We start from the raw sequence: 26787 nt of genomic DNA on the forward strand, positions 1-26787 counted from the left end.
GCCTACTCAGTCAGAAAGTCCATAGACTTTTATCTCCAATTAACTACCAAAATATGGGAAGTGAAGATGTGGCTCAAGTGGTACAGTGCCAGCTTTGAGGGTGGAGAGATAGGGAAGAATGCTCAGGAAATAAGTTCAAGCCCCAGTACTGGCACAAACAAGCAAACAAAACTATAATGAAGGAAGAAGACCTTACTCAAGATAATAAATGATCATCTCTGAGGGTGGAACTAAACAGAACCCTTGCTAATGTCAGGCACACCCAATTATTCCTTCTGTCTTCAAATAGCCTCTGGATTTCAGTCTTCAATACTTTCTCATCCTTTCTCACAGACCCACACTGCACTTTGTATTGAACGAAAATGGTTTAACTCTCAGAGACATTGTGAATTACCTACAGAGAGTAACAATGCAGATGCATTTCATTCAAAAAAGTCTGTCTTTTTTTAAAAAAATCATTTTTCTCCATTTTGTTGATAGGTCAAGCTGATCTGATGGGAGGTGTTGTCTGTGCTCCGTGAGCACCGTGTGCTGGCTTCATGCAATCCACAGCAGTGGAAAATGGGCACTTCACCTCCTACTCAAGTCAGCAATTGCTTGTTTAGAGTGAAAAAAAGATCCTGAATTAATAGAATAAGATCAAATTAAACTTCATGTATGATATCCTATTTGACAAAAAGGAATCCCTTTCCTTTTCCTTGTAGCAGAGTTGGACAAATAGCCAATTTAGGGGACTGGGGTTATAGCTCAGTGGTAAATCCCTTGCCTACCATGTGTGAAGCCCTCTATTTGATTTTCCAGTCACTCATTCACACACACACACACACACACACACACACACACACACACACACACACACACACACACACACACGTATACACAGTTGGAATGTCACAGATAACCTTTTTCTTTTTTTTTTTTTTTTTTGGGTCCGGTCGTGGGGCCTGAACTCTGGGCCTGGGCGCTGTCCCTCAGCTCTTCAGCTCAAAGCTAGCGCTCTACCACTTGAGCCATAGCGCCACATCCGGCTTTTTTCTTTTTGCTTATGTGGTGCTGAGGAATCGAACCCAGGGCCTCAGGCATGCAAGGCAAGCGCTCTACCACTGAGCCACCTTCCCAGCCCAGATAACCTTTTTCTTTTGTTTGAGAGAGATAATTCTTTAATATTTCGATTATCTTTAATTAGTTCTACAAAGGAGTTGCCATTCACTAAAGCAGTTTATGAAAACAGGGCATTTTGATCACCCCTTCTAACATTCTCACCCACCCCTCCCAAAACACCCTTTTCCTTAATTATCTTATTTTTAGGTTAATTATTTTGCCTTTTAACAAAGCAGTTTTGTAAAAATTGTATTGTAAAGATATAGTACAAAGGCGTTACAGTTACATGAGCAAGGTAATGAGTCCATTTCCTATTTAGCATTGTTACCCCTTCCTTTGTTTTTCCCCTACTATCCCTTTCCTCCCCACCTCCCCAACTCTGTCTGTGCCTTGTACCTCTTGTTGTTACAATGGGTCATCCTGTATCCTTATTTCAGCATTTTGTTGTTTCCCTTCCCCTCCCCAGATTAGAAAAATGTATATACAAGATGCAGGACAGCAGAATCAAATACAGTGACAACAGGGGTTATACCCTGGAGGGAGGAACATACAAAAGAAACAAAAAAAATCACATAGTACATGATAAGTATGGTTAAAAACAACAGCAAGAAAGATAAAACCTCTTGTGTCCTTATCTTGGGGTTCATTTCGTAACAAAGCAGTCTTCGTGTACAGTTCATCTTGAGCTGTGGTCATCTCTTCAAAATCCCTGACCCCCTCTTTCTTAAATTAGAAAAAAATGAAGGCAGTCAGATTTCCTGATGTGACTGGCATTATGTGGATCGGGAAGCCATTGTGGGGATGGGAGGGACAAAAATGGGAGACAGGTTATGAGGTACAGGAGGTGGAGCCAACTTTCTCCCTGTACTTCCACTTGCCTGGCAATTTCTGTTCTTCAGTCCAGTCCAAGGCTGCTCCCAGATATAAAATTTGACCTGGTTTCAATTGTACTAAATACATGAGGTGCAGAGGCAGGGACAGCTCACAAGACGTTCTCATGAACAATTTTCTAAGTAACAACTGACTTTTTCTGCCCAGTTATATTGTGGGCATAATTTTCTTAAAATTTTTTATGAATGGATATACTTATTTCTTTTGTTTTGATTTACTGAGTATCTCTTCTTTTGTTATTGTACTACAGGGTAAGCAAAGGAGACATAAAAGTTTTATGTGGGAGGCATTTGAGTATCATAAAATATTTAAGTCAGCAGTTTCTAAGCACATGTGATCAATAAAAGCACAAGGAAAGAAACTGGGACAACTGACCCAATTCTCGTGTGGAAAATTATCATAGACTCAGCTAGGAGGATTTAATTCAGATAACATGCTACTAACTTTATGAAGATATTTGAATATGTAGGTTAAAAATTCTGTTACTACATTAACTTATTAATTACCAATGAAAAATTTACAATCTATATTTCTAAAGAAGTTGACGATACAAAGCAAACACCGACTAAAGGCTGAATATGTAATAATGATTTCTGCAATTTATCTAGACAATACATTCATATACATAATTATTTACAAAGCTGATTCATCATAGATTCATTTGTAAAAGCAAACACTGACAGAGTGTATTTTTTTTTTTTTTTTACTATTTTTTCCTTATATGATGGTAAGATAGGTGAATGTGGTCTGCATGAGGTCAGGGTATTTGTTCTGTTAGACCTTGTGTCCCTAGAGCCTGCAAGTGTGCCTAGCACATAGTAAAATGGGCACAAAGCATTTGCTAAGTGAATGAACACTTCCAGCTAATGAAGTAGTTCTTAGCTATTGAAGAGAATGAGGTGGACCTAGATATAGTAACATGGAAAGATGGTCAATATACACTATTAAGTAAGAAAGGCTAAGGACTGTACAGTATAATGTAATATCACCTTGCTAAAATAGAAGAGTATATATATATATATATATATATATATATATATATATATATATTTGTGTGTTGGAATATATAGAGAATATGGGGGGAAATGGTAGGTTACCTTTGGAAAGCAGTAATGGGACATGAGGTGGAGGCTCTTGCTTTGAACTCTATATCATCTTCTAATATTTGGTCTTTTCATATTTAGCATACACCAGTTTTTTGGTGGTATTGGGGTTTAAACTCAGGGCCTCATGTTTTCTCACAAGGCATTTTCCCCCTTGAATGGTGCCCATAGTACTTATTGCTTCAGGTTTTTTGTGTATTACCCTGCAATTCTCCTGTAATATCATTGGCATAGCTTGTTTGACAGATGAATGACATCATGTCTGGTTTATTAGTTGAGATGGGGTCTCATCAACTTTCTGCTTAAAATGGCCTCCAGGGATGTGGACAGAAAGGAACCTTACTTCATTGTTGGTGGGAATGTAAACTTGTTCAACCACTTTGGAAAGCAGTATGGAGGTTCCTCAAAAGTCTTCACATAGATCTCCCCTATGATCCAGCAATCCCACTTTTGGGCATTTACCCAAATGTTTACAAACAAGACCACACTAAAGCTACCAGCACAACTATGTTTATTGCAGCATTATTTACCATAGCTAAGATATGGAACCAACCCAGATGCCCCTCAGTAGATGAATGGATCAAGAAAATGTGGTATATATACACAATGGAATTCTATGCCTCCATCAGAAAGAATGACATTTCCCCATTTGTTAGGAAATGGAAAGGTTTGGAAAAAATTATATTAAGTGAAGTAAGCCAGGCCCAAAGAAGCATAGGTCCCATGGTTTCCCTTATTTGCAATATCTAGTATAGGTATGAGTCAAGCGGAAAAGGTCAGATAATGTGATGTTAGGAAAATGAACCCTTAAATATGTATTTTAATGTTTTCGTTTCTTTCATGCATGTGTTTCTAACGCATTTATAAGATTATTTCTTTGCTGCTTTGTATGTCCCTCCCCCACAGTGTAACCTCTGCTTTCACTATATTTGATGTCAGTATAACATGTGGAGGAGATGGGGACAAACAAGTCGTTTAAGGATTCAGGTGGACCTGTTGCAACAATGAGAAGTACAAAATGTCATGTCAAAACCAACTTTACAATGTCGGTGTGGGGGGGGAGAGGGGTATAATTGGGTGGGGGGAGGGGGGAGGCTGGGAAGGGAGGTGAAGTGTAAACAAAGGAGGAGGCTGCAATGCTTGGTAAGAAATGTATGCATTATCCTGCCCATGTAATTGTAGCCCCTCTGTACAGTATGTTCTCAAATAAAATAAAATGAAATTAAAAAAATGGCCTCCAATCACGATCCTCTCAACCTGTGCCTCTTCAAGTAGCTGGCATTACAAGAATGAACGTCTTGCTTGGCCTGCACTTTCACTAAAAATATAATGTCTGTGGGAAAAAAATGAACCTACGACCACTGTAGAAATGGTTCTTTTATAGTTTGAGGTGTTTTTATTTTTTTAAATGTTGTCTCAATCTAAAGACATAGCCCCAGACAGGCTTTTTGTTGGGAAGGGATGAAAGCTGGGCTAGCGAACAAGAAATTGGAATAATGAATCTTAAATGAATCATCATTAGAATATATTTTACTTCCCTGTTGCTTCAACTTTAGCTAGAATTTTACACTGAAAGTTTAAAAAAATTATATGTAGCTGTATGTAAAACTCCATATGTTCTATGGTAATCAGTACCACTTATTTTCAATGATAAAATAGCTTATTTAAACTTTGAATTTTGCCATTGGGTTTAGACGATTCAGCTGTTTATCCAGCAGCACTCTCCTTAAAAATAGATGAGATGACATTTAAGGGTGCTTAAAAAAATATCTGTTGGAGAAAGAAGCAGAACTCTAATGCCATTGATCATTTCTATTATGTAAGCATGGCAAGTTTTCATGAAATGGAGGCTTCATATTCTCATTTCAAACATATCACAAATAAATTTTTTTGGCCAGGTATAATGGATCATGCCTGTAACTCTGTATACAGGGGAAGGAGGTGGATATTGGAAGAATTAATGTTTGAGAGCACCCAGAGCAAAAAGTTTGTGAGATCCATTCTCAGACAATAAAAAGGTGGGTGAAGTGGCACATGCCTGTTATGCCCACTTTGTAGAAGGTAGAAATAGGAGAATCATGAGTTAGGCTACCCCAAGGAAAAATGAGACCTTATTTGAAAAAATAACGAATATAAGAAGAGCTGGAAATATGTCTCAGAATGCCTGCCTAGCAACCATGAAGTCCAGGGTTCAAAGCCTAGCAGGAATAGCTTTTTTAGAACCAATCACAATCATTGGAAAGATCACTGGAGATTTACTATTTGGTGATTGTAATTGATTAATGTAATGGAAATAGGGTTGGAAAAACTTTCTGGTAATTACATATGGAGACTTTGCCTTCACTCTTACTTGCATACTTTTCTTCTACCATTCTTTATGAAGTATTTAGCGAGTGTCTGCTCTAGGAAATGCATTGTAGGTACAAAAAGGAATGTAAAAATGATGTTCTGTCTAGGCCTATTTAAAAACATTTGTACAAATCTGTCAAATATAAGAAAAAAAGAACATTAATTAAGCCTTAAACCTGTAGGGTCCGGGGTAAGGATTAAATAAGTTGAGATGAAAGTCCACTGTCACCTCAAATATCAAACTGTGAACTATTGCCAATTAAAATGAAACACATTTGGGTAAATGCCCAAAAGTGGGATTGCCGAGTCATAAGGGAGCTTTATGTGGAGTCTTTTGAGGAACCTCCATACTTCTTTCCAAAGTGAACAATTTTATACTCCCACCAACAATGCAGTAAGGTTCCCTTCTGTCTGCATCCCCTCCAGTATCTGTTGTTATTAGAGTTCTTGATTATAGCTATTCTAACTGGGGTGAGCTGGTATCTCAATGTTGTTTTGATTTGCATTTCTTTTATGGCTAGGGAGGTTGAGCATTTTTTCATGTGTCTATTGGCCATCCTTCTTTCCTCTTCAGAGAAGTTTCTCTTTAAGTCTTTAGCCCATTTATTTATTGGGCAGTTTCTTTGAAGATTTGTTTTGGGGGGATTTAATTTTTTAAGTTCCAAGTATATTTTAGATATGAGACCCTTGTCTGTACCCGGCAATCCTACTTTTGGGCATTTACCCAAATGATCACAAACAAGACCACACTAAAGCTACCAGCACGACTATGTTTATTGTAGCATTATTTACCATAGCTAGGATATGGAACCAATCCAGATGCCCCTCAGTAGATGAGTGGATCAAGAAAATGTGGTATATATACACAATGGAATTCTATGCCTGCATCAGAAAGAATGACATTGCCCCATTTGTTAGGAAATGGAAAGACTTGGAAAAAATTATTTTAAGTGAAGTAAGCCAGGCCCAAAGAAACATAGGTCCCATGGTTTCCCTTATTTGCAATAACTAGTATATGTCTGAGTCAAGCAGAAAAGGTCAGATAAGTTGATGTTAGTGGAATGAACCCCAAGATTTCAAATGTTTTTTTTTTTTCATACAATTGTTTCTATCATATATATATATGTATATATATATATATGATGATTTCTATGTTGCTTTGTATGTCCCTCCCCCACAATATAACCCATACTTTCACTGTATTTGATGTTGGTATAATTTGTGGAGGGGAAGGGAAAAAAAACGAATTGTTTAACTAGGGATACAGGCAAACCTATTGCAACAATGAGATGTACGAGTCCTTATGGCGAAAAACGAATTTAACAACTTTGGTGGTGGGTGGGGGGAGGATCGGGTGGGAGGAGGGGAGGAGTATAGGAAGGGATGGGAAGGGGAAACAATGAGGAGGCAACAATGCTTGATAAGAAATGTACTTGTTATCTTGCCCATGTAATTGTAACTCCTCTGTACGGTATTCTCACAATAAATAATAATAAAAAAAACAGAAACACAAAAATCAGTGTTGCAATCTTGGTAGCCCTGCTGAAGGCAGATAGTGAGGATCAGGAGGAAATGAAAGCCAAGACATCTAACACTTCCACCCAGAACAGCGTGCGTAACTCCACAATGTATGCACTTTATTAAAAAGTACAGCTTAGGAGGAAATTGCTTTTATGGGGTCATATGAAAGAGGAAATCAGATCTGGATACTTCACTGGGCCACAGTTCTATCTTCAGTTTTACAGGGGTTTTCTCTGAGTGCTCATGAAAGGCCGTAGGGTCAGATTCCCTTCCTTCCCTCCTCAGAGTCCTCACAGTACGTCAGTGGATTCGCCCACTGAGGAGAAGCTTCACTTCCCCCACTTCTCTTCGAAGACTTGAATATGTGGCTTGTTCTAAATTAGATTTGCCACCTGCTCCTGTCTAAGGTGGCCTGCTGATCTGAGGCCATCACAATGGGCTGCTAGGTTAAGAGGAGAATGCTTTTTCAATCTTTTCCTTGGGAATCTACCTGGCAAAGGCAGGCCCTCCATAGGACATATTGTTTCATTGTTACTGTTTCCCTTTTCTTAGATTCTACCAATGCTCTTAATGGCCTGGGGACCCCACTGTTCAGAAGGTTTGTGTTTTCTTTTGAGTGGCGTGGTCTAGTGCTCAGCACTCTGTGGCATTTTGTAAATGTGATAAATAGTAATGATAAACAGCGGATGCAGGTTCTTGGGTGCCTGGGGCTGGCTACAGGCGAACTCAGAAAGAAGAGGAAAAATAAAAGCAATTTCTAACACAAAAACAAGACTTTGCCTCTCATTAGACCCAACTGCTATATGTGAAAAGTTTGGTAATAAAATGACACAGGAATTTTCTGTGGTGGAGCCAAGTGTGCAGAATCGGTTTTCAAGATCTGTTTTCTGTCTTCCTTCCAATTCAGGGTGCTATGATGTAACAGGATTTTGGGATCCAAGCATATGCTGTTTTCTCGTTCTGCTTCTTTCATGTTTAAACCTAATTTTGATGAATTATCTCTTTCCTCAATAATTTGTAATGTTTATCTATCCTCTATAAACATATATGTACTTGTTAATTTTAACTTTACTTTTTGAGGAAAGATAATATTTAAGCATATTTCCATCTTACAGCTCTTTCCTGTATTAATTTTGTGAGCTTTATGACACAGGTATGAATATCTAAGTTTTGACAAACAATGGAGATTATAATTTGTTTTGTTTACTTTTTTGTTTCTTTTTCTTTCTTTTTTGGCAGTACAGGGGTTTGAACTCAGGGTCTTGTGGTTGCCAGGCAGGAACTTTATCACTGATCCATGCCAATGTTTTCTTTTTTCACATTATTGTTCCTTTGATATGTATACAAATACATCCTCTTCCTTTTTATAAATAAAACTTGGAAAAATACTGAACTACCTAAACCATTAGACGTAATTAATGATTCGCTTTCCTTTCTTTTCTTTTCTTTTCTTTTGGTTCCAGTCATGGGGCCTGAATTCGGGGCCTCAGCTTTTCAGCTCAGGGCTAGCTCTCTACCACTTGAGCCACAGCGCCACTTCTGACTTTTTTCTTTTTGCTTATGTGGTACTGAGGAATCGAACCCAGGGCCTCAGGCATGCAAGGTAAGCGCTCTACCACTGAGCCACCTTCTCAGCCCAATGATTTCACTTTCATTTTGACTACTTTCAGGAAAATATCCCAGAATATAAAAGTCATTGACAGGGCTAAGCAAGCATCAAACATCCTTTCGTACTAGCATATATCTAATGCATAAGGTAATTTGCATTCCAAAGGTGAACATGATATGATTTCTCACTACTTATTTTTTTGTAATAAAAAGATAATGGTTGCATCCATGTATAGACTTTGCAGTGAATATGACAAATTTCTGTTTTCTAAGAAAAATTGTGCATCTGGTGCTACCTTCTCTTTCAATTTCTTGCATCTGGTAGGTTAGATACAAAGATTTATTTGCTTCAGACACTGAACAAGGATTCATGAACTTTTATTATTTTCTACATCCTATGATAACTGTTCTCACAGGATACAATTAACCAATCACTTCCTGTATCTATTCATTCATATAAATGGATATGTATTATGAGTCAAAGACTCTGGAGTGAAAGACATAAATGCTTATAGGCTGATCTTCTCCCTCAGGGATCTTTGTGGCTATTGAAAGGAGGGGTAGAAGTACTCAGAGGTTACAGTCAAATATGGAAATGGCTAGAAAATTCACTTGTAGACAATGTTAGTATTCGTGTTTAGATAGTTCAAGGAAGCTGTAATTGACTTGAGATTTGAATGATAGGCAGGCAGGCTTTACCAGCTAGGTAGGGTAAGAGAGGGCTTTCTTTCTAGGAGAAGGGACAATATGTGGAGCCATAAGTGTATGTGAGAGATACTTACTTGTATACAATATATGGAGAACTCACATGAACCAAATTCACTGCCCACCTTGAGTATGTCAGTGTAAGGTCTAGAAAGGGATTAAATCGAAAGTATCCACACTTGTGTTAATAATAGTCTTGACTTGGATTAAAGACGGAGATCTTTTTCAGAATTTCTTTTCTTGATCTATCTTTTTGTATCATGAATGGGTCCTGAGAGCAATAGAATGTGACACCTTTTGTTTCTGGACACATGTTTCTAAGACCCATGCTGGCTGGTCATGGAAATTTCCTAAATAAGTCTTCCTTTTGAATTAATCCCCATTTTTTGAACAAGACATTCTGCCATCTGCTCAGCCACCCTACTCTGTCCTGTTCTGCCCTCATTTGCTATTCATTGGCTTTCTTCTCCAAAAGAACTCACTTGTACCAAAGCCCCACAAATTGCTTCAATCTTCCATACTACCTTTCCGGATGTCCTCTAACTCAAGCAGTGGGACACCTCCTTCCACATATTCAGGCATGCATTGAACACATAGGATCTCTCCATCCCATACTACAGTCTTTGTCATATCATCTTTCTTATATTAATGCTCAATTCCTCTTTATCAGCTCATTGAGAGAATCATTTTTCCTGTATCAAAATATCACCAACTATGTTCATTTCCTCTGATGGCCAGATAGAGTCACCCCAAGCTCAGTGGCTTAAAGACAACTCACATTTATTCTCCCACAGTTATGGCGGTCAGAAGCCCCAAGTAGATCCAATAAGCTGAAAATGAGCAGGGCTAAGCCTCCTCTGGAGGTTCCGTAGGGAGAATCTACCTCCTTGGCTTTTCTGCTGTCAACCTCTACAATCATCTCTGGTGGGCCCTTCCTTCATCTCTGCTTTTATGGTCACATGACTTTCTTCTGTGCTCAAGCATCCTCATAAGGAAACACGATTGCATTTAGGGCTCACCCAGATAATCCAGGATAATCTCTGACCTAAGGATACTTAATGTAGTCACATGTACATCTAAGACAAGACTCAGTTTCATGAGATTAGATATGGCCACAGTTGGTGCCATTATTCTATTCACTACCACCCACCCCATCGCCAGCAATTGAGAAGTCTGTGGCAGGCATTATTTCATGAGATGGACACCACTGTTATCTCCATGTCACTGTTGAGGAAACTGAGGCAGGGAAGGCTAAGTTACCTGTTCAGGACACAGAGAAATCTTAGAGAAATCCAATCTAGTTACAGCCAACTCAAAAGCTTCTACTTATACAGTTCTGCATTGTCTCTCATACTTTCCAACTATGTACATCAGAGTGTTGGTTTGACTCATGACTCCAAAGACTATAATGGTCAACAAAAATTGGAAAAATTTCCTAGAAGTTTTGTACCTTTCCCTCTCTGGGCTGTACTTGGAAAGAGTTCTTCCACAGACAGCAATGCTAGTTATGTGACTGGGTGGCAACAAGGAGGAATTTGCTTCTCCATGAAAGAACACTGGAAGCCCCTATGTAGGCTGACATCAGTCTAAGGATGAGGAACACGAAGGAACAACTGAGCTTGGGTAAAAGTGCAATGGAAAGAGTAATCACAGAAAATGCCCCAGAAAATGATTCCCATTGAAAACGACAACAGAAACAAAACTGAAATGGAAGGCCCAGCTACTTTCACTGTAGAGAATGTAGGAAAGACTGAAAACTCCTGTAGACATAGGCTGCTGTTGGTGAAAGGATAAGAATAAATACTATAGCACAATGAAAAATACTTTGAGGTTAGTAATAGTCCACACTGATGGAGATCAGAAAGCAAATGAACAGTAGCAGATAGTGGAAAATTAAGGATTTTTCTATTATCACTATACATTATAGAGAATAACTATTTTCTCTCCTTTGAACTAGGCAAGGGGCCATGTACCAGAGAGAGCTAGAGCTGGCCCCTGGAATCACACAGATCAAGGGGCCCATCCTTAATATCAGTGTCACTTAGGATAATCTGAGCTCACTTCTCTTCTTGACAGAAACAGGAAGATGAAGACCAAAGAATCTGGGTGAACTATCTTGGTAGGAACGATAAGATAAAGAATCTCTGCATTCAGTCTCTGTAACCACATAAGATAAAAGATAATAAAACTTAATAAGGAGTGCAGCTAGGAATTTGTGTGTGGACCATAGTGATGTGTAAGAGACTGGATTCATAACTTCTGGGGACTGACAGGCTAGTAGAAGAATCAAACAAGTAAAAGTTTTATAAACAGAACAGGACAAGGAAATGAGGGCTGCTGTGAGAACATATTAGCAAAGGTACCTAACTCCAACTTGGCCAGTCAGAGAGGGCTTTCTGGAGGAAGTGTTATCTTAGTGAGATGGGAAGGTTGAGAAAGGAGGAAAGGAATTTGAGGTGAGAGGATAGAAGACAGAAGAGAAGGCAATTCATGAAAACCCTTGGGGTCAAGGGTCATTGCAACAATGATACCCACAAGACTATATTGGAAATGAACTTTACAACTTTGGGTAGGGGGGAGTGAGGGAGGTGGGGGAGGGAAGTGATACTGGGAGAACAACAAAGGAGGGGGTAACAATGCTCTACAAGAAATGTACTCATTGCCTTACTCATGTAACTGTAACCCCTCTGCACAGTATCTTCACAATAAAAAAAAAACAACCTTGGGGAAGAGCATAGGGCATCTATGCTGAACACAAGGGCTGAACTGCAGCACAGACAGAGAAAGAGTAAGGAAATAAGGTTGTCCTCAGTTACAGCACGTCCTGTAAGTCATGTTAAGGAGTTTATACTTTTTCTTGAGGATAAAGAAGAACCATTGATTGCTCTCTCTCTCTGTCTCTCTCTGTCTCTGTCTCTGTCTGTCTCTCTCTAAGATATGCGTGGTCTTGCTGGGAGCTACTCAGGAGGCTGAGAGCTGAGATCATGGTTTGAAGCCAGCTGGGACAGAAACGTTTGTGAGACTCTTATCTCTAGTTAATCAGCAAAAAGCAGGAAGTGGAGATGTGGCTCCACCTTTGCACTGAGCAAAAGAGCCAAGTGAAGCCCTGACTTCAAGCCCAGGACTGAACTCCCACTCCCTACCAAAAAGAGCCATGGTCTTGCCAGACTCAAACTTACTGATCCTCCTCCCGCAGCCTCTTGAATGGGGGGATAGCAGCCTGCTCTACCCCACACAGAAAAACTGAACACGTTTTAAGAAGAGTTAATGATCTCTCTACATTTTAGAGAGATCCTTATGGCTATAGCATGCAGCTTGAACTGGACTAAAGGACAACTAAAGGCAAGAAGATCAGGTAGGAGCTATTTATAGCAATCTAGGAAACAAATGGTAAATATTTACCTGGGAGAATGAAAGGGGAATGGAGAGAAAACAGGAATAAGATGTATGGAATCTGGTGTTTTTTTCTTCTCCTTTGTCATTCAATTTGTATGAACGCCATAAAGACATGATATGAGAGAGAGGCAGGGGAAAGTATTAAGACTGTTTCCCACATTTCTGGCTAGTATTAAAAATTAACTAATTAATCGATCTACTAGGGTTTGTAGTTTGGGGCTAGACAGAGTCTGTACCACTACAGCTACTCACCAAGCCACAATCTCTATGTCTCTGGAATGAAACAAAAGTTAGATAGTGGTACCATTTACAGAAATAGGAAACACAGATAAAAGAAATCCATGCAACTGGATGTGGGGGTACAAGCCTGTAATCCAGCTGCTTGAGAAGCAGGAAGATCTCAAGTTTGAGGCTAGATGGGGCACAGTAAAGACCCTATGGAAGACAAAGGAGGAGGTAACAATGCTCAGTAGGAAATGTACTCATTACCTTGCTCGTGTAACTCTAACCCCTCTGCATAGCATTTTTACAATAAAAAAGTACAAAAAAATAAGACCCTTTGTGAAAAACAAACAGTGCAGGGTTAGATGTGATAGGTTTTGAGTAAAGCCTTTACTTTTGTGTCTCAGATCTGCTTGGGTTCCCCAGTCTGTGAGCGTGAATGAGGTCACAATGAGTAATAATATCCAAATTCAGTGATATAATTCAGTCCTCTCTCATCCACGTTCCTCCTCCAGTTAATTCTGATTTTGACCAAGAATGGGCTTCACATAGTCTTGGGAACAAGTCTGTTGGATGCCTGGTGCCAGCTGTCTTGCTGTGGTGCCAAGAGCCTTTTATGATGGTGGCCATCTGTACCAATGCTGCCACCTGAGTCACTGCTGTCCTTAGTTGGTAGCTACTCTCTGGTCCTTGCTGTGTGTGTGTGTGTGTGTGTGTGTGTGTGTGTGTGTGTGTGTGTGTGTGTGTGTGTGTGTGTGTGTGTGTGTGTGTGTGCATGCATGTGTGTGGAGAAGGTGGTGGTTCTGCTTTCTCTGTATTTTCCCCATTTATTCATTAACAGTAGTTAATGTATGTGTGTGTAAATAACAAATGACTTTCATTTGATGTTGCCAAAAATACTTTAAAGGGCTGATAGATAATTGGCCAATTGCAGAAAAAGATGAAGGGCATGATGCTGACCATATAGCCTTGAACAGCTTTGTGGAGTCAATTTTAGGTGTCAATAGTGGATAAGAAACCATGTTTGTATAAGAAGTCTTCTCATTGTATGCATAATAGGAAACAGAAATTCACAACTTGGTGTTTAAAGACTTGTTTTCTAGATTTTTTTTTGTCCCTTAGAACTTCAAGATTGATAGAGGGCATCCAGAGGTTCTGGATAACAGGAAAAAATACCAGAATCAAAGAAACCAAAAAGTAAATGGGCATTGCCAAGGAATGTCTGGAGAGATGAAGTGTGAGAGGAAAAGGGGAAAAGAGTAAAATACAATGAACACCTTACAAATTCACAACAGTGCACCATGCCTGAGCTTTCAACAGCTGCAGACAGAATAAACACCGTGAAATTGAACATATTTTAAACCTTGAAGTATGAATAGGTACCATATGTCTGTCTTGTTGTTCTTCAGAATTAACTGTGACTGACTAAAATTCCACAATCCGAAATCCTGTACATTTAGTAAATTAGTGATATTTTAAGAGAAATGTTTAAATTATGAGGGTGGATCATGGATGATCTTTGAATTAAATCATTACTAGTAGAAAAATGTAAAAAACATGACATGGTGACCAATTCAAAGGAGGAAATAAAAGTTCTTCTTTACTCATAATGTCTAATTGTGATGTTTAAAGACTTCCATGACACAAAACACCTGAAATCCACAGCTCATTTCCCATACACAAAAACAGAACACAAAGATGAGGCTGAAGGAATAGAGGAAACACTTCTTCTCTCTCCACTCCACAATTTCCCTATTTTGACTGTTTTTGACTAGACCTTCAGAAATATCTTTTGAGGTCACCTACTTTGAGAGACTAGAGTCTCTGATTTCAGGTGACACAGCTGTGTTCCCAGAATGCATGAAAACACAAATCTTAATTATATTTTCCATTTAATTATTTTTATAGAACAGATTATGATTTCTTCTTCATCTTGCTAAGCAATTGCTACTTTCAGGGACTGGTGCTATGATCTGAATAAAATCAAGCTCTCTAGCTTAAACATAGAAAAGCTATGTCATGGAAAGTAAACCCAGCCTTGAAATGGGCTCATTACATCTTGGTTGTTTTTTTTTTTTTTGATGTTGTTGTTTTTTGTGATACAGTAGCCAAAGTAGTGAAAAAGAGTCTCAGAAAGATCTGTAGCTTCTAATTCCATGAGCTTAGTGGCCAAGGATATTTTCCACATGGATCAAAAGCCTTGCAACCATGGTAGATTTTTTAAAAAGTAATAAGAAAAACTCACATTACCAATACGCTATTTTAAAAATACAACCCTGTAAAATAAAACCTACCTAAATTGAAGCTGTAAAATAATCTTAGCAATTGAAAATTACTAACTTTTGTAGAATAGCATGTACTTAGAAATGAAGTGATTCAGAAACTAACATGATGTATATAGCCTGCTTCTTTAGAGCACATTTCAACATCAATGTATATTACATCATGATAAATATCTTCAGCAATCAGTGCTTTAATAATTTTAACATACCCTTGCTGTTTCTAAATATTCTGCTGCTCAACTAAATCCACTCCGTATGAGATATGATAAAAATATTATTATATGGATGCATTGTCTCTAAAAAGCTGTTTCTCCCTCAGCCCCTCTGGTACCATAAACAACCTCATCAAAAGAAAAAAGAGTGCATTGAGGGTACTTGTTACAAATGTTCATCCCAAATTCACAGACACCACAAAATACAAAATTAACTCCAGCATGTTAATAGAAAAATTAGAAACACAGAAACCGAGCACAAATAAAAACTATTTCTTTACCTTTCCACCATCCAGAGTTGCTATATTAGCTTACCTTATTAGCTGATATGCCAAAGAGAATGTCCTTATGGAAAATTAAGTTCATTATTCATCTCAGCTGTGATTTGGTAGAGTGCAGCTGAGAGCACTTAGCTTCTATGATTTGCCGATGCAAAGTGGATGAGTGAGGCACTAAACACAGGACTGGCAGGGTGGAGGGAGAGGCATTGGAGATAGGCTCCTCACTCTCGCCTCACAACTTCACATTTTCATTCATATGAAGATGAAATTAAGTCTTCTCATTACCGAAGTGATTACCTTAGTGCAGATTGTTAAGCCTGTGCGATTGTGCATAGCGGGGCAGTGACAGTTATACACTCAGTCTCAGCAAAACTGCATTGCTCCCTTTCATCTTGGTGGATTGTTGGGCTATTGATTCACCTTACAACCCATATTCTGTGAAAGGGATGTTCACGGACAGGGAGAGGGAGCGGTACCTGCAATTTGCTAAACACAGATGCCTGATTATCTGGACTTGCAGTGGAAAGAGTTTTGAGTCTTGAAGATAAATGTGCACACACAAACTGGCTAGAACCTTCACATAGCAAATAAACAGAGATTCTGGTGATCCTAAAGTAAAATTACAATAGTTCACCATTCTCAGGAGATCAGTATTTAAAAGGGGTGATATTGATAAACACATATTGTATAAACTGCTTTATTAAATGGCAACTCCTTTGTACAACTCCTTCAAGATGATAAAGAACTTGTGTGTGTGTGTGTGTGTGTGTGTGTGTGTGTGTGTGTGTGTGTGTGTGTGTGTGTGTGTGTGTGCATGCGTGCGCACCAGTACTGAGGTTTGAACTCAGGGCCGAGATGCTGTCCCTTCTTCACTCAAGGCTGGCATTCTACACTTGAGCCATACCTCCGCTCTTGGCTTTTTGGTGGTTAATTGGAGATAAGAGGCTCACAGACTTTCTTGCTTGGCTCACTTCAAACCACTATCCTCAGATCTCAGCCTCCTGAGTAGCTAGGATTAAAGAAGTGAGCCACCAGTGTCCAACAAGTCACATTTCTTTTATTCATTAATTTTCTTTTTTAAAAAAAATTATCTTTAAGTAGTTGTACAAAGAAGTTCCTATTCTACAAAACAATATATGAGTACAAAGTGTCTGACAACATTGTCACCCATCTCTCCTAACCCATCCCCCCTTCCTTCACTTTTTTCCTTTAATTGAGATTAGGTGATTATATAAATTTCACATATTTCACAGTATTGTGGAATAGTGATACACAAACACTTTTTAACCTTCACAAGGCAAATTGTCATCATCATGGTCTATACAGTTTGTGAATTCTATGAGCTTTGACAATATAAGTTATTTTTTCCACATCAGTTGATGTTTACATTTCTTTCCTTTTGCTTAGTGTGGGCTGTTCCCTCATTTTGTTCCTCCTCTTGGCTTCCCTCTGTTGCATGCCTATATCTACCATATATATGGTCTAGAACATGGAGTCATTTAGCAATGATATGACAAAATGGGTGGCTGTCCTTTGTTTCTTGAGTTCTCTTACTTTGCCAAATCTTGTATTTTGGCTTTAGCATCCACATATCAGGGAGATCTTCAGATCTCAGCCTCCTGAGTAGCTAGGATTACAGAAGTGAGCCACCACTGTCCAACAAGCCACATTTCTTTTATTCATTAATTTTCTTTAAAAGACTTAAACAAATTTTAGAAATCTTTGGGAAATATTTTTCTGGGGAAGGCAGTACCGGGGTTTAAATTCAGTGCCTTATATAGACACTGTTCCATTGAGCCATGTATAAAGCCTTTGAGAAATATTTTATCCTTAAAAACATTAACTTTCATAGAGAAACATTCCAGAAAATAAAGTGTATGTCTCATCTCTAGATGGAGCAAGGAAACTATTGCATCTGGTTATCTTACTTACTGGTGTGTCTTACTTCATAAAGACTTGAATGAGCAGTGTTTATTAAAACCTAGCATTTTCTTTCTTTCTTTCCTTCCTTCCTTCCTTCCTTCCTTCCTTTCTTCCTTCCTTCCTTCCTTCCTTCCTTCCTTCCTTCCTTCCTTCCTTCCTTCCTTCCTTCCTTCCTTTTTCTTTTTTTTTTCTGTTACCAGGGTTTGTACTTAGGCCCTCTTACTTGCTCAGCTTTACCACCTGAACCATGCCTCCAGCCTTGTGTGCTGGTTATTTTGGAGATGGTGTTCAAATATTTTTCTACGCAGACTGGTCTCAAATCACAATCCTCCAGATCTCAGCCTCCTGAACAGTTAGGACTACAGATGAGAGCTGTCAGAGACCAGAAGATAAAAATCGAGCTTTCAAAATGGAAATCTCCAATAACCTCAGCAAGACTAGTTCTAAGTTATCAATAGATGAGGACAAAATGAGTAATGCAATTTTAACTTAGAGCATATTTTAAAATAGTTCTTGTTCTTGTTGCTACATAAAATCAAATCTGAAAATTCTCCTTTCCAGAGCTAATAAGGATATGGCTGATTTTAATGAGAAATAATTTTTAAAGGCATAATTAAATTAACGATTTGCCTCAAAATGTTTGGTATGGTATATAAGACTTGGAAATTACACTCCTGGGAATATACCAGGAGAAATAAAAATAAATATCTACAGGAAAAATTAGTATACATATTTACAATTCATAGCACCATGATTCACAATAGCCCAAAGTAGAAACAGCCCTATTGTTTGTCAACAATATTACGAGTATTACTTGGCATGAAAAAACAAATGAAAGATGGGAGATGTAGTTCACGTGGCACAGTGCTTGTTTAGCAAGTGTGAGACCCTGAGTTTAATCCACAGGAACACATGTGCACAAAAAAGAAGAAAGTACTGATGTATGCTATACATTGATCAATGAATCTTGAAAACAGTATGATAATTACAGTATGCCCATGAGGAAGGACCTCATATTTTATTATTCTATTTATAATAGAGTATCCAGAATAGGAAGAATGTATAGCAGAAGCAGGTAGAATAGTAGCTGCTTTGATCTTGGGGTAGGAATTACTGAGAAGTCACAGCTAATATGTACAGAGATGCTTTTATCTTATACTGTTGTGATGACTGTACAATCCTGTGAATGTATCAAAACTACTGAATTCTCTGCTTTTAGGTGAACTCTACCAGGCATCAGTGGCTCATGCCTGTAATCTTAACTACTTAGGAGGCTGAGAGGTGAGGATCATGGTTTGAAGCCAGCTCAAGTAGAAAAGTATATGAGACTCGGTTCTCCAAGTAATCACTAAAATGCTAGAAGTGGAGCTGTGGCTCAAGTGGTGAAGTGGTAGCCTTAAGGAAAAAAAAAGCTTAGTGACAGTGTCCAAGCCCTAGGACTGGCATTAAAAACAAACAAAAGGTAAATTTTATGCTTTGACACTGAAATCTCAGTAATATGATTGGGCTTTTAATTACGAAAGAATACAGGTGAGTGACAGATGTCTGTACTAATTGTACCAAGAGGACCAAGCCCAGAATGAGATAAGGTTTATAAAAAAAGAAAATTAAAGAACTTTACAAAAACATGTCTTAGAACAAATGGAAGAAAAAAAGGCAAATTCAAGGGTTTGGTCCAGATGGTTTAATGTGAGCAGATGACAATAAAGGAAGAAGAGGAAGAGGAGGAGGCACCGTGGGGAGGAGGTAGGGGGAAGAACAAAAATATCAAGTTCTGAAACTTTAATCTTTCTATATTTTAAAAGTCTTTTTTATTGTCAAGGTGATGTACAGAGGGGTTTCAGTTACATAAGTCAGGTAATGAGTACATTTCTTGTAAACCTTTTTACCCCTTCCTTCATTTGTCTCCTACTTTCCCTCCCCCAACATCCCCAAGTTGTACAGACCATTTCCAACATATTATTTTGTGTATATTGTTGTTGCGTTGGTTTCCCCCTTGTCCTCTGTCTCACCATTCTGTTGTTCCCCTTCCCTTTTTAATTCAAATAAATGAATATACAATACCAGGGTGCCAAAGTCAAACACACTAACTCTCTTTGTTTTCGTTGTTTGATTATTTTATGAGACAGGGTCTCACTATGAAATGCTCCCAAGTGCTGGTCTTTCAGGCTTGTACCAACACTCACTTTCATGTCTTGGAGTCCATTTTGTTTAGCATCATCTTATATAATCATATGTATATAGCTATTGACCTATTCTGCTCATCTGCTCATCCTAGATGTATAGTAATTATTGCAAATAAGCGAAGCCATGGGACCTATGTTTCTTTGGATCTGTCTTACTTTACTTAATCTATTATCATTATTTTTAACCAAATGACATCTTCACATGGGAAAGGACAGCAGAAGCAAGGGGGAGAGACATTTGAACTATAGGAAACTCTACGTAGATAATATGCAAATTAGTAATCTCTTCCTGAAACTCCCATATGAACTTCAAGTATTAGATAGCTTCTTTCTTCCTCTTCTTCCTCCTCCTCCTCTTCTTCTTCCTTCTCCCCCTCCTTCCCTCCTCCTCCTCCTCTTCCTCTTCTTCCTCCTTATCCTCTTTCTTCTTTTCCCCCTCTTTTTCTTCCTCCTCCTCCTTTGGTGCTAGTCCTGGGGCTTGAATTCAGAGCTTCTTTTGCTTAAGGCTAGCACTCTACCAATTGAGGCACAGCGCTACTTCCAGCATTTTTTTGGTGATTAATTAGAGATAAGAGTCTCACATGTTTCTGCCTCAGCTGGTTTTGAACCATGATCCTCAGATCTCAACCTCCTGAGTAGCTAGGAGTACAGGCATGAACCACTGGTGCCTGGTGACAGCTTTATTTGGACTTCCAAACTATACATACATAGCAACTTCAAGCTCAAACTCTTTTTGCTTTTACCTTTACTCTCAGAGTAAATATTCCAAGTTGCTTCAGAGTTCCCTATTTCTGTGAATGGAGCCACCATCTTTCAGTCAGAGATAACTAATCCATGGACACTATTTTCCCTCCATATTCCCAACTTCTGAAGATCTGGAATTTCTCATCTATATCCACTTGCCTCAATGCCCCTGTTTTATCATCTTGGATCAGGTTACCATTTTCTCTTATCAGAAAAACTACATTTGTCTTTGCGTAAGTGTTCCTTTCTCATTGCTCTCTTTTCACACCATATAAACAGATGTTTCCAGAAGGCAAAGTAAATATCAGCTTACCCCACTCTTTCCACACACAGAGAAGATTATAAAAGTTTAAATTTTAAATAGGACATGCAGGATCTTCAATGACAGATTCCTACTTTATAGCCTTGTTTCCTGCAATTGGCCATTCTAGATTCAATTCTGATCTTTCTAGTATTTCCTTTGAATATACTGTCCTGCTGCTTGAGACATGAGTCCCTGAACTCATCAAACGTATGCTGGTTTTTCTTTGCACCTCATCATAGTCTTTTTCTCTAAGGGGATACAGTGTTGAAAGTTATGTCAATATGCTCTTACATAGTCTTTATAGGTACTGAGCAAAGTGGTCACATAGGACGGTTTTCATTATGAGCAGAAAGTTCCCAAAGCATATCACCAATACATTCTTGGCATCTTTGAAGAAGACTTTCTTGTGTTGACTCTCTCTGTTTTTGTTATTATTTAATTATTTATGAGACAAGGTCTCACTATGAAATGTTTTATTGTTTCTCACCCTCTCAAGTGCTGGTCTTTCAGGCTTGCACCAACACACACCTATTTTGGTATTTTGGTTGCCTTCTCTGTTGGTCATCTTTCTAACAAGACAAGTAAGAGACTGTGCTGTTGATAGTAAATACGTTAGACTGAGGAACCCAGTAGTCTGATTTTAGGTGTCAGAGATTGCTACAAAATACCAGATGCCCATTTATTAGTATCCAAAGTGCCTTAGTCCTGGGAAGTGGTGCTGTGGCTCAAACAGTAGAGCGCTCGCCTTGAGCTGAAGAGTGCAGGGACATCGCCCAAGCCCAGAGTTCAAGCCCCACAACTGACAAAACAAAATAAAACAAAACAAAACAAAACAAAACAAAACAAATTCAAAGTGCCTTAGTCCTGAACGAAAGTGAATTCAGGTACAATTTCTGTGAGGGACAGTTGAAAAGAGACAGTTCTATAAGTTATAATGATTTCATGTCTTCTATGAAGTCAGTGCTGTTTCCAAGACCTTTACTTTTTAATGAAGTTTCAGAATTTTATTGTACAGTTTATATGGAAATACATTAACCGAAACAGCCAATAGAGTCTTAAGGACAATCAGTTCTTGAAGTACAATGACTAAATGTGGCATTGACTCAAGATAGAAAAATCCTTTAGTTAGTGGTCTTATGCAAAGGAAAATAGATATATTTCTATGTATGTGACTTTTTAGTGCAGTTGCAAATTAAATTGTTTTTTAAAAGAAAAAAAAGAGGGACAGTTCTGATTGCAGACTTTACCTTGAAGGAGAACCAAAGAAGAGCTCCCACATACTTCAGGAGCTCTTACCATGGTGGCAAATTTGCTTCCATTTATGTGATTGATTTGAGTAATTTTATCTCATCATTGATCACTAGAGATCAAGGAACAGAAGCTACGACTGTTTCTCTTCCCTCTCCTCTCCTCTCCTCTCCTCTATTCCCCTCCCTCCCTCCCTTCCCCCTCTTTGGTGTTGGTCCTGGGGCTTGAACTCAGGGCCTGAGTGCTGTCCCTGAGCTTTATTGTTCAGGCTGGCACTCTACTACTTGAACCACAGTTCCACTTCTGGCTTTTTTGGTAATTAAAGATAAGAATGCTACAAACTTTCATGCTGAGGCTGGCTTCAAATTGTTATCCTTAGATCTCAGCCTCCTGAATTGCTAGGATTACAAGCATGAGCCACCAACACGTGGCTGGCTGTGACTTCTCTTAATCAGCACTGAATCCTCTGCCTCCTCACAGGGAGTAAACATTTAGTATATAATTTTTTTTGAGTGAATGAAGAGCATACAAAGACCATACCATCTAATAATTAATTTAAAGCCTGTGTTCTCCATCAGGCATCAGTAATGGTGTTCTTTTTGTTCCTGATGTGCTTTATTTTTACTTTTTATTCAGTTATATTAGTTATACAGGAAGGATTTCATTGTTATACTTCCACATGTTTACAATACATTCCAAACACACTCACCTTTCCTGTCCTTCCTATCCTCCTTTCTCAAAACGATTTCAACAGGTTTCATTATTCTATTTTCATACTTGCAAAACAATTTATTTTGACTGCTTTTATCCTTCTTGTTATTTCAATCCCCTTCTTGCTAGTACTCACCACCCAACAGAATCTGTTTCTCCTTCCCCACCCCCCTCATCTTGTTCTTGTTCATATATCTAGCCCTTTGATATCTTTCTCTGGTCAACTTCACTATGATGTCACTACATCATAAAGATCCACTATTGGTCAGACACACATGTGCTTAGAAAGTTAAGATATAAGATATTGGTTTAAAGTAACCCAAGATTCATTGGATTAATAATTTAATTTTCCCAATAAAGATATTTTTCTTTTTAAAGGGATCACCTAAATATTTCAGCTTGTGTTTTTGTGCCCAGAGACATTCTTACTCTAAGGGCTTTTTCTTAGAAGGCAGAATTTAGAATTGCTTAAGAATTTTAAAGATTGGTAAAAGAAACGCTGGCAGCTAATGTGTGGAGATGGTCAAGACTTTGAAACCTTAAGAAAGACGCTATATAGACGCACCAGTGTGAAGGGCTTGACTGTATAACTTGGCACATCCCTGGAGCAGGATGTTCAATGGGTGGTCTTTGCATGACAAAAGAAGCAGCCCACATTTACTAAGAAGTGTGCTAACCAGACTATATGTGTATATTTACTTTTAAGGATAAACATGGTTTATTCACTGTAAACATACACACCGAACCTTCTTAACCAAAGGATCTTCATAACAAAAAAATAAACAGGAAGAGAATATTTGTCTCTTAATGTTAGTGGGAATTTTACCATGCCTTTTGGAATCCATTACAAAGAAAATGGAAAGAAATACCCATAAATTACATTGTCATTGAAACCAACAGAAAAAAAAATCCCCAAACAACATTAGCGTCAGGCAGAAAGCCAAAGACTAAAGTCATAATAATGTGTTAAGTGAATAGGGGTCGGGGTTACCTAGATATAGCTGAACCTAGATATAGCTGAACTCAGTAGCCACCATTGCATAGTCACTCTTTAAAAGCAGAGGCTTCGGGTTAAGAGGTAAAAGCTGGAAAGACCTCTGGGGTTGATGTAGCTGAAGAAAGGTGACCAGCCCATCTTATTAAAGTCCAGAAAATATTTGAAAGTGCCCTGTGTAATTCATGTCCCATATGTCAGGTAATCTGTGAAGTAACCCATAAAGTAACTAAGGAGGACAGAAATCACCAGGTTAGATGCATGATTTGAAGTAAGTTTAGATATGATTATCAGATATGTGATTATATAGCTTTTTCATATTATAAGTAAATGACAAATAACTTCATATTTTAACTAACTTCATATTATAAATAACTAATAATTTAATATAGTAGTATCAAAGAAGTTCTTTTTTTTCCCTTTTTTTCCAGGGCTGAGGACTGAACCTAGGGCCTTGCGCATGCTGGGCGGGCGCCCTTCCACTGGGCTAAACTCCCAGCCCCCAAAGAAGTTCTTATAGAAAACTATTGTCTATCACGCCCCCCCCCCACCACCACAAGAGTCCTCTGCCAATTCTCTAGAAAATACAACTTATGTAAGTAAGAGTAACAAAAAGGTAAGATGTTGCTGATATTATTAGAAATAAGGAAAAGAGTTGTTAAAATTTTCTCCTACATAACAACAACCCTCCTCAAAATGTTGTCATAAAGATTCAATGTATAACCTGAAATCTGACTACAGCCATTAAGGAAGATCACACAGTAGAAGAGTTCTGGTTTTTTTTCCTTTTAATAATTTTATTGTTACTACTAATGTGTTTTACAGAGGGGCTACCATAAGTCAGGTAATGAGTATATTTCTGTTTGCACAATGTCATCCTCTCCTTTGCTTCTCTCCAGTTTCGCCCTCTCATCCCTGCCCATAAGTTAATAGGTCATTTCCCACATAGCGTATAGAATAGTCTGATTGCATTTGTTCACCCTAGAAGGAGTTCTTTGCAAGAAAAAGAAGAAGAAAGAAAGACAAGGGGACACTTCTAGGAGATTGCTGAAGGATATGGATCAGGAGTTAGCAGAATTGAAAGAAAGTGAAGCAAATGAAGGGAAGTAGAAAAACAAACAATATTAGGGAGAAAATATATTAAAGATTACCAAAGGAGATCCAACATACTCATAACTGTAAAACCTTTGTAAAAAAGCTAACAAAGACAACATAAGAATGGAATAATTATATTAAAATATATTTCAGAAAGTAAGTAAAAGAAACAAAAGAACCTTCTATGTACTTAATTTATTTAAAAGATAGGTGCTGTATAGGTGAATAGGCATTCAGAATAGTTAGCCCAAAAGTATCCCAGAAAAGGTTTAAAAAGAATGCTTCAAGCACTCAGGAAAGGGAACGTTGGTTGAATGAATGCAAACGAAGGTGATGCTAACTTATCCCTGGACATTTTTAATTTCCATGCATAGTGCAATAGCATCTATTAGATACCAGCAAAAGAAGGCAAAAGGTGAGGGATGTTCTGCATTAGTCCTACCCTTCTGCAGGTTTTGAGACACCTTTGAATGTAAGCATTTGGGTAGTAATTCTCAAGCGCACACATGAATGCAGTAGAAAAACCATGACAGAAACCTAGTTCAAAATATTTCAGAGGATGTTTACTGTCATATTCCTGAATTTAAAAGAGAATATCTTGCCAGGGACTGGTGGCCCATATTTATAATCTTCAAGAGGCTGAAATACAGAAAATCAAGGCTTGAGACCAACCCAGGCAGAAAAGTTGCTAAGACTCCCTCTCCAAAATAAACAGCAAAAAGCCAGGCTGGAGGCATGGATAAAGTGGTAGTAAGCTGAATGAGAGCATGAGGCCCTGAGTTCAAGATCTGGTATTGATACTGAGGAGAGAGAGGAATGAGAACAGAGTAGAAAGAAGAGAGAGAAGAGAGGGTAGAGAGATAGAGTATCTAAGCGATATCACAAATTGCTACTGGCTAGGGATAGATTTTAAGAATATTATAAATAGCTTTTTCTTATTTTCAATTTGTTATATTTTTTGTTAAATCATGAGTGACTTGAAAATTTGAAATAACTTTTTCTGCATATATTTGGATAGTGATGTTTTTTCTTAGTGTGTTAATTATGAATCTTTTTCGATGTTAAATCTTCCTTTCATTACTAAATAAAAGTCATTAGGCCATGTTATTTTTACATGATTTGTAATTATTTAATTTTATTGCTAAGCTTATAAAGAATTTGTGCATTAGTTTCATGAAAGAAACCACATGAAAACTTTAATTCTTTGCATTTTCCTTGTCTCATGTAAGACTACTAAATCCCAATATGAACTAGACATTATTTTTTGTAATCTCTAAAAGAATTTTTTCTGTTTTAATTAATTCATTTTTATTATTGTTAAGTAGTTCTATAAAGTCCAAAACAATTTTTGTGGGTCAGAGACATTTTGTTCCTTGAAAGTTTTATAAGACTAACTCTGCCAGGAGGTAGAAGTAGAGGACCTTGAGTTCTAGGCCAGCCTGGGCTAACTAAAAGACTCTGTGGCAACAACCAAAAGCCAACCAAACCACCAAAACAACAACTATCATCACTGAACTTGGTCAGGTCTTTCTCTTTTTTCTTCAAAATAAGTTTTAAACTAATACATTCATTTCTTAAGTTGTTATGGATATGTTTGAGGTTTCTGTTGAGTTTTGAACAATTATTTTTCTAGAAAAGTGTGTGTGTGGGGGGGTCCCTAGGACTTGAACTCAGGGGCTTAGCACTGTCCCTGAGGGTTTTTTTTTTCATTTGGTGTTTAATTGGAGATAAGATTTTCAAAAACCTTCCTGCCCAGGCTGGCTTTGAACTGTGATTCTCAGATCTCAGCATTCTGAGTAGCTAGGATTACAAGTGTGAGCTACCAGTGCCTAATCAATATATGTTTCTACAGCTCATTTCTATTCTTTTCACGTTATAGATTTGTTTTCTACTGTACATATCTATAGCCCC

At 38.1% G+C, this 26787-nt stretch overlaps 1 protein-coding gene across 18 annotated transcripts in view; it reads right to left on the reverse strand.

The window, feature by feature from the left end:
• Dlgap1 (DLG associated protein 1) overlaps positions 1–26787 on the reverse strand; it is an 882629-nt gene that overhangs the window by 267843 nt on the left and 587999 nt on the right. The window contains exon 1 of one of the 18 annotated variants that reach the window (XM_070029521.1): positions 15706–15970. The exons of the other annotated variants lie outside the window; for them this stretch is intronic. Coding sequence (XP_069885622.1) covers positions 15706–15756 — 51 coding nt within the window. The 5' untranslated portion in view covers positions 15757–15970. Of the gene's footprint in view, positions 1–15705; positions 15971–26787 lie in introns of those variants that run through there. 18 annotated transcript variants of the gene reach the window in all.

The sequence above is a fragment of the Dipodomys merriami genome, unplaced genomic scaffold (assembly GCF_024711535.1).
Source record: "Dipodomys merriami isolate MVZ:Mamm:240054 unplaced genomic scaffold, mDipMer1.0.p SCAF_2, whole genome shotgun sequence".
NCBI classification, from domain to species: Eukaryota; Metazoa; Chordata; class Mammalia; order Rodentia; family Heteromyidae; genus Dipodomys; species Dipodomys merriami.